This window comes from Podarcis liolepis (assembly GCF_965112155.1).
Source record: "Podarcis liolepis genome assembly, chromosome: 14".
In the NCBI taxonomy this organism is placed as follows: Eukaryota; Metazoa; Chordata; class Lepidosauria; order Squamata; family Lacertidae; genus Podarcis; species Podarcis liolepis.
In genome coordinates, this window is record NC_139569.1 from 23,475,714 (window position 1) to 23,484,819 (window position 9,106).

At 39.6% G+C, this 9,106-nt stretch overlaps 1 protein-coding gene across 14 annotated transcripts in view; it reads left to right on the plus strand.

The window, feature by feature from the left end:
* Positions 1–9,106, plus strand: part of MEIOB (meiosis specific with OB-fold) — a 235,691-nt gene that overhangs the window by 222,763 nt on the left and 3,822 nt on the right. For all 14 annotated transcript variants that reach the window (XM_083473774.1, XM_083473775.1, XM_083473769.1 and 11 more), the window contains 6 exons: positions 933–1,064; positions 1,544–1,616; positions 2,934–3,129; positions 5,833–5,933; positions 7,846–7,898; positions 8,003–8,098. In XM_083473774.1, coding sequence (XP_083329900.1) covers positions 933–1,064; positions 1,544–1,616; positions 2,934–3,129; positions 5,833–5,933; positions 7,846–7,898; positions 8,003–8,098 — 651 coding nt within the window. The remainder of the gene's footprint in view (positions 1–932; positions 1,065–1,543; positions 1,617–2,933; positions 3,130–5,832; positions 5,934–7,845; positions 7,899–8,002; positions 8,099–9,106) is intronic.

Consider the following 9,106-nt stretch of genomic DNA (forward strand, 5'->3'; position numbering starts at 1 on the left):
CATGTGCATCAACTGGTGGGGATATTTTATGCAAAAATTATGTTGAAATTAAAGTGTAGATTAACAAAGCTCTAAGAGAGAGTAACAACATGTTACTTGAAACAAGCATCTCATCAACTTTATCCCTTGCTGAAACCTGGCTTAACATTTTTAAGGGCACCTGCATCTGCTAGGGTTAGTTAAAATAGCACTGAATTTCCCACTATTTTGTAAGCATCTGATGATATCTGATAATAGTGGAATATTTCATTCCATGCAAAGTTTTTGCCAAAACAGTGAGGCACTTGCACTGCTGGTCTCTGCAATTGAACCAGCCATGGCAACATTTTTCTCCCATTCATGAAGATATAATGGTTTAATTAAAAAAGGAGTGACCTCTAGTGGTAGTTAATGAGATTGTTCTCCTTTGCTTTATACTGGTTGTGGGGAACTTTTGGCCCTACAGATGTTGCTGTACTACAACACATTCCCAGCCACTGACCATTTGCTGGGGTAGATGAGAGTTGTAGTTCAGCAACATCTGTATGGCCAAAAGCTCCCCATACCTGTTTCTCATTAAGTGATCCTTTGTCCAAATCTCGCTTGTCAAGCTTTTACAGCCACTCCTCTTCCTCTCTTATCATCATTTCTTTGCTCCTGCTGCTGCTGCTGGCACCCCAGCACTGACCTCCATATTTCTTTATCATATGCCATATGCACATCATAAGGGGAAATGGCGGTTGATACTATGGTGATGACAGCCTCCACAACCAAAAGGTGTCTGAGACAGATGACAGTTCCAAAGTCAATTTGATTGAGGTGGGCTGTTTTCTGCCATGACTTAACACTGGGCAGAATGTAACAATAAGTACACATAATATTTTCATGTGTCTTACACGGAATTAAAACTTTTAACTGGATTCTAAAACTGTCTCTGTCTCTTGTCACTGCAGATATTGGATCAGAAAGGTACACTTTTGGCTTCACTGTCCGCGATTCGCCATCTTACTTCATAAATGTACATTCTTGGGGAAGAGAGGACTATATTAAATCACTTTCAGAAAGCTTTAGAGTTGGTGACTGTGGTGAGCTGGAGTTTATTCTGAACATATTTCAATTTCAGTATGTTTCCCTCCTCTTTAAATCAGTATAATGTGTTGTGGTCCTAGTGTGTTATCCTTCAAAGAGTTGTGGACTATTTAATTGGAACCAAATTTTTTAGTTAGATTGAGTGAGAGGGAGGAAAGTAAACTAAAAAAACCAAACAAGATTCAATCTAATAAAGCTGTCATCAAGAGACATGGACTGAAAAAGTAATCTCCCAGATTCCCTCTCAAATGCTAAGTTTTTACTGTTTCAGTCTTCTAAAAATGGTCCATAAATTTAATAATAATAATAATCCAGCCAGATTTAAGCAGTTAAGGCTGAAATTGTATGCAGGTACCCAGGAGTAAAGCTGACTGAAAACTATTAGAACTGGATTGCCAGTGTCTTGCTGAATGAACTTGTAAGCAGTCATTTAAATCCATACTTATGTGGCTTTCCACTGTTTTCCCTTTTATAGTCATAATTGAAAATCCTTTAGTTCAGACAAAAGAGGCTGAAAAGGAAGAAAAATTCAACGCTACAACACCCAGGTAACTGTAAAGTCAGAATCTTATACCCTAAATAAGACTAAAACATGTATACAAGTGGCATATTCAGATTCTTGATACCAGATGATACAGATGTTACTCTTGAAAAAATTATATAGCTGTCTGGCAAGGGATTAGTTAGTGTCCTGTACTAATGCTACAAAATGACTTGACAGCCAAGCAACACCAAACAGTTATTGATTAGACATTGTGTCCGGATTTTCACTTTTTGAAATATGGCAATTCTAACATCTCTTAACTCTGAAACTATTTTAATACCCTGAACTGCAGCATAGAAATGAATCTTAAACTCAGGGCTCATCCACACTTACCTTTTGCCCTGTGCTTTCTAGGAACAGGTCCACAATTTAAAGTGCTGTATCTGAGGCCCCCCCCCCTTTTTTTTCCCTGGCACTTTCCCTGAGAAAACCTGCTCTTTAATGCTTAATCAAAACAAATGTCAGTTTGTGTCTCCATAGATTGCATTTGTTCTGATTCAGCAGTAAAGAGCAGGGTTTCACAGGGAAAGTGCAGGGCAAAAAAGCACACACAGAGTTTTAAAGCATGGGTGCAGCACAAAAGGAAGTCTGGAGGAGCCCTCAGTCGACATATACTAGGTATTATTTGGCTCCATTCAATGTAAGTACATTGGGTAGAAAACTGCAAAACCCCTGCATTTTGCAGTGCCTCACAAACTGAGTAATTGATACATCAAACTGGGGTTCATAGTTAATACCCCAAAATCCAAAATTGTCTGAATCACTTCGAACTGGTGCCAAAGTTTTGCAGTGGTTTTGCAGCAGTTGTACTCACACCAACTCTGTGAGACGGAGAGATAGTGAGTGGCCTAAGGTTGGCCCATGGCTATTTGTACAGGGACTCTATCAATTACATCACACTGGTCCTGTATTTGCTGAATTACAGCTTTTTTCAAGTCTTGTTTTGAGCAACCTTAGGTGTTAACGGCTCTTAAAGTACCTTCAGTTACTCACAACAGATAGCTGAATTGCAGTGTCAAAAGTATTTCTTATCCCAACACTAAAATATGCAGAACTATCTGTTTCCCCGAGCTTAGAGTAAGTTAATCATCCATTTCTCCCCCCACCCCATGAAGCGGTGTCAGTGTCAACTCTGCCTGCTATTGACTTGACTTCTGTTTATACAAAGAAGCCACTATTCTCTGGTATCAATTCTAATGTGCTTTTCACATCATCAGCATAACCTCAGTATTACAATAACCCATAACAATTCAGAGTTCATAATATAGGAAAAAGCCTTTAGTAGTGATGAGTAAAGTATTGTTTGTGTTGTGCATGTCAGCTGCTACAAACTGCTCCTCAGTGAAAATCATTCCGTGGTTAAAATCTGTCCCCACTATGAAGTTGACACCAAACTACTGTCCCTGTTGAATCTACCTGTGAAGAACCCTCAAGATTTTTACTCTCTGGCGGACATTGCAGCCAATGGACAGAGCCTGGAAGGGAGAATCATTAATATTCTTGCAGCTGTCAAGTCAGTAAGTCAGAAAAACTGTAACATATTGGAGAGCTTCTACTGTAGCCCGGTGGTCAAATTAATTTATGTATAGTTAAGGATTTATTGGACCATCTCTGATTGGAGTTGTCTCCTTTTGTCTTGGTCAGCAGCCAGTTGGCTTGATTTAATGCCAAGGAAGGTTTGCAAGTAATATTAATGAAAAAATTCATAAACAGCACATTTCACAAAGCCTTCATGTACCTAGGCTGGCACCCTGAAACAGCACAATATAAGGAAGTTTATTTAAAGTCTTTTGACATTCACACACAGATTAGTTTTTAACTATAATATTAAGCATGAATGCTAAATTGGTTTATTGATTTAGCACATGTCTCACTGACCCTTCATCTTTGTCCTCTTAAGAATGTAGGAAGAGCCCTGCTGAATCAGCGTACAGGCCAATCTAGCCCAGCATCCTGTGCTCATAGTAGCCAACCAAATACTTAACGCATGGGTAGGCAAACTAAGACTTGGGGGCCTTATCTAGCCCAATTGCCTTCTAAATCCAGCCTGCAGACAGTCCTGGAATCAGCGTGTTTTTACATGAGTAGAATGTGTCCTTTTATTTAAAATGCATCTCTGTGTTATTTGTGGGCCATAGGAATTCGTTCCTTTTTTTTCTTTCCAAAATATAGTCCAGCACACTACAAGGTCTGAGGGACAATGGACCAGCCCCCTGCTGAAAGAGTTTGCTGACCTCTGACTTAAGGGAAGCCCACAAGCATGACATCGGCACAACAGCACTTTTGCCACTGAATAGGAATATGCTGCCTCCAACAGTGGCGGTTAAACATTGCTGTCATATAGCATTAAGAACATGAAACACTTTAAGGTTTCTTTCTTACATACTCCATTCAACGAGGGCACAATCCATTAAGAAGTTCTCTTGCACAGACCCCATTGCAATTAGCAGGACCTATACAATACCATGCTAAATGCCATGGTGATTGCTGTGTGCAAATGCTATCCAAATCTATCAAACTGCTCTACTTACTTGATATCACAAATCACACTTGTCTATACAAGTTTCTGGCATCTTCAATTAAAAAAAAAAGCTGAGTCTACAAGTGATGAGAAATACCTCTCTCTGCCCAAGAACTTGAACAGTAATTGCTACTCAGAGTACACAGTACTGGACTATATGGTCCACAGGTCTCACCTGAGTTAGTATAAGGCAGCTTCATATGTTTACCAGAGTGGGGGGGGGGGGGTATCTGCAAGTCTCCAGCCTTACTTTCGCCACCAGTTAGTGATTATCTCCTGCAAATATCATTTTTTTCCAGCTGATTTTCAAGAATTCAGTTGGGCTTACTTTTTATTTTGGAGACCCAGTTGGAAGAGGGCAGGCAATAAGGAATGAATAACATTTATAGGGAAGAATCAGCAAGCAAAGGGAGGCTTAAGTACCCACTCTTACCCGCTGTTATCTCCCCTATAAGTGCCTCAGAGGAAAACATGGGGTTTGGTAATCTATATGTCTCCTTACAGTGTGCAGTTCTGCCCTTAGAAAGTTGCTATGATAAATGCTTTTCTCCTCTATTGCAAGAGTACTCATATAGTCTTTTGAATGTAAAAATGCAATTAACTGGAGCAGAGCTGCTTACTCTCCTTCAGCAATGCCCTACATTTTTGCAATTCCTTCATTGGATTCATTTTTCTGTGAAGAATGAGGTGCACATGCACACTGAGACATTTTAATTGCATCCAGCCCTGCTGAAGTGTTTGTAGTGCAGACCAGTGGTGGAAGCTACCCATTGTGACTGCTGGGGCAGAAGCCAGGGAGGCTAAGAGTAGGCAAAACCAGGGCCAGTGGCAGGCAAACCCAACGCATTGTAGTTTTGTCCCCACCTTCCTCCCTACAAGAGCAATAATGATACTAAGGGGGAAGAAGCTGGCAGCCAATGCCCCCCCCCCGGACCTGTTGTAAGTGCAATTACAAAAGCTGGGCACCACCTCTCTGCTGAGTGGTACCAAGATTACAGGGGGTTTGAGGCATTCACCCTGGGCTCCTTTGGAGAAATTGAAGACATGGTGGATACTCTTGTACCTTTAAGAAATATAGTTTATCAACATATTTACACATTCAGTCTGCATGAAGGGAGTCCAGATTTTACAGCAAGGTCATTTCAAGAGGGGGTTGTTCCCCATAGCAGTATAGCACTGGAGGCAAAAGTATTTCTCCTAGCCAACCTGCCCAAAATGCATCTCAGTCTTTTTTCTCCCTTCCTCTTCCCAGCACACTTTGCTAAAACACTATTTTCCTGTCACCCCACACCTAGCTACCCTGCCAATCTGTCTACTCAGGCCAAAGATTCCTCTTAGAATGGACCACCAACACCTTTGTCATGTTAATGTCTCTATCCCAGGTGAGGCGCTGGCATGGAAGAAAGCTTAGCCTGTACTTTTCCACTGGCCTCCAGTTCTTCCCTTCAATACTCCAAAACCCAAAATTCTACCATTTATTAATTTCTAGGGTTTGGGCGGTCCCCCCCCCCCCAATCTATAACACCATAAAGGGAGTCAGGTGGCAGCTGGCTAAGAGCAGAGTAAGGCAGTCTAATAAACCAGACTTCACTGGTGTAGATAGCAGACACATAAAAATGGGGATACACTATTGCTTTTGACAAGGTTGGTGTGTGCACAAGATGAAGATTGCAAATCATTTGTTGTTCACTTTACAAAGATTGGAGAACCAAAGTATTTCACCACTTCGGACAGACGAAAGGGTCACAGATGTGAAGTAAGGCTGTATGATGAAACCGAGTCTTCCTTTGCAATGATATGGTAAGGTGTATTCTAAATCACAATCCAACTATACCCATTAATACAAAAATAAGAGGCTACACTGAACGTAAGTACATATTGCTATCATTAATTGAAGCTTCTTATTAATTGTACGGTGTCTCTCATGATACAGCCGCATTCATTTAATGGCAGCAATATCCATTAACTTCTATAACATACAAGGCTGTCCAATAGAATGGTCTTGAATATATTACCCATTTCTATGAGTTATTGACAATTTCTCCCCTAAGGAGAGGCAGAGTGAAACAAAGCTGCAAATCAATTACAAAAGGTCATGTGGAGATGAGGAAATAAAAGAAGCCATTTAGTCAGTCAGACCATTGATGATCATTCCTGTTCAAAGCAACATATTGTCAAGTAGCAACTATAGATTAACCTTTGCGTAAATGCTTATCATCAAAACTTTTATACATTAAACATGCTTCAAAAAATTTCTTAGAGAACATGTAGCAAATACTGTATTAAGAATGTAAGAGGAGCCCTGGTTAAGATTTCTCTTTCAAGAGAAAACTAAATAAACACCGCTGCTCTTTTAGAAAAACCAGATTACCTAGACAGAGAGGGAAGAATCTGGATAGAAAAAGAGCTTTTAATTTTTCAGTCCTTCTTGTGTCTGGGCCAAGTGGCATTTCCATGTTCTGAAGCCACAAGGCACAATTTAGTAGTTGTGATGTGCAAGTGCTCCTCCTGTTCCAATATGCGGATAAAGCTCAATGAGCATAGAAGGTGCTCTCATCTTTATCAGCCAGTGAACATTCTGGGAACATACATTTTCATAGACGAGAATGGAAAGCTTCTGCATGTGTGGGGATTTGAATTTGAATTTTGAAACAAGCTTTATTCTGGTTGCACACACTCAACACATAAATATAGGTTAACATTTCAAGAACTGAAATGTAAGTTAAGAATGTAAATTGGTTAGGTGCAGAGCAACTGCTGCTATGCATGAGACATCCTGCTGCGTGCAAGACTGACATCTGAATCCACAAGTATTATAATTTTGCTCACTTTCCCTTAGTCACTCAGCCACTTGGTCACAGCCATGATGCTTTTTGTATAGTTTTGACCTGTGCTTGTTATGCTTATACAGTCTGTGTTCAGCATATGCCTCATAAATAAGGGATTCCCTGCTCCAGGTGTCAACCTCTTACAAATAGGACCTCCACACTTGCTCTGCAGTTCTCTTCCTGAGCGCTTGTGACTGCTTGTTTTCAGAGGCAGAGTAAGATATATCTGTTTAGCAATTTGCTCAGCACCTATTCTGCCTTAAACCAAAGGAAAAGCAGTGCCCAACCTGGTGATTACAGAATGAACAATGCAAGTAGGGGACTGCAACCTAAGATGGGGAAAAGGTGGTGGTAAGGAAACACTGAGCTACTTTAAATGAATTCATATCTCCAGGGCCTGATGAGCTACTGCAATGTGCTCTACATGGGGCTACCTTTGAAGGTGACTCAGAAACTACAACTAATACAGAATGCAGCTAGGACCTGAACCAATGGTTCCAAGTTACAAGAAAGAAGATCCTGATTAAATTCAGGAAGAACTTTCTGAAAGAGCTGTTTGACGGTGGAATAAACTTCCACAAGAGGGGGTGGAATCTCTTTCCTAGGAGGGTTTTAAGCAGAGGTTGGATGGTCATCTGCCACGTATGTTTTAGTTGAGATTCCAGCATTGCAGGGCGTTGGACTAGATGATCCTTGGGGTACTTTCCAACTCTACAATTCTATGATTCTTTGACATTTGTTACTTTTTATATTGTTGTATCATTTTAATATTTGGAAGTTGCCCTGATACAAGAGTGTCAATATATTCTATCAACACAAATAGAAAATATTAACATTTTAAACAAATAAACATTTGTATTAATTGAATGCTACTATTTTTCTAGCTGGGACAATGAATCTATCCAGCTTGCACAGAGCTGGATGCCACGGGAAACAGGTACTTTTCAGTTTTTTATATATAGTATTTTTGCTGAGGTTATCACTAGTGTAAAGCTTTGCCTGTAATAACAAAATAATAATAAATAATATTTTTCTTCCCAGTAATATTTGCATCAGATGTAAGAATAAATTTTGACAAATTTAGAAATTGCATGGTTGCAACTGTACTCTCAAAATCCATCATTACCACTAATCCTGGTAAGACACAATTCTAAAACCTTGTTAAATTGTCATAGAATGCCTTATATTATCCTAATGCTTTTACTGAAAATTTATCTATTTATTTAATATATTTATTCTCTCAAGTTGGTATTCAGGGCAGCTTAGAACATTAAAATATGATCGCTTAGGACTTTAAACGCAGTTTTACTTGTTTAAAACCTACAGAATAATTCCCTGCCCATTCGCAACATTGAGTTTCTTTATGGCAATAGTTTAATACTACCTATTTTACTAAGTGCCCAGCTCTATATCTATTAGTACTTTCTTTTTTCTTTGTACATTTCAAAAGTTCCATCTGTACTTCTATTTCCTCCTAAACCCTCACCTGTGTTCAGTCTACGATCCTTATCTATTGACAATGCTACAATCCATCCTGCTGAACAGACACAAAGCCTTGGCTTTCTTTAATTTTCCTTTATTCCCCATATTTAGTCCATTCTATGTCATTATCATCCTCACACTACTCAGCCATCTGGAGATTTGCTCCTTCATTCATTCACTCACTCTTGGAACTACCTCCTAAAAAAATGAGATGCCACTTCCCCCTCTTCCTTCAAAACCCATCTTTTATAAAGCTTTTGGTAGAACTCCTAGTCCCAATGCCGTGCTGTAAACTAAGTACTTAATAGAAACATTTTCTGTTCCTGTTTACCCCTGCCTCCATTTCCTTCTTCTCCCGTTTGTCTCTCCCTGTGATGAATTGTAGATTGCAAGTATTCTGAGCAGTACCCTGTCCTCTTGTCCTCTGTAAGGCACCATACACATTGATGATGCTCTCTGTATATATAAATATTTGTATAGAAAATACGTGCCTTCATTACATATCTTTAGGTCCCAGGCAAAAACATTTTGCTTTTCCCAGGCCTTTGCCTAATTACGGTAAACAATCTATGGCCTTTTAAACTAGGACGGGGTATTTCTCCTTTGTTATTATGTATATTTGTGAACTGCACTGTGATCCTCAAATGAAGGGCAGTATACTTA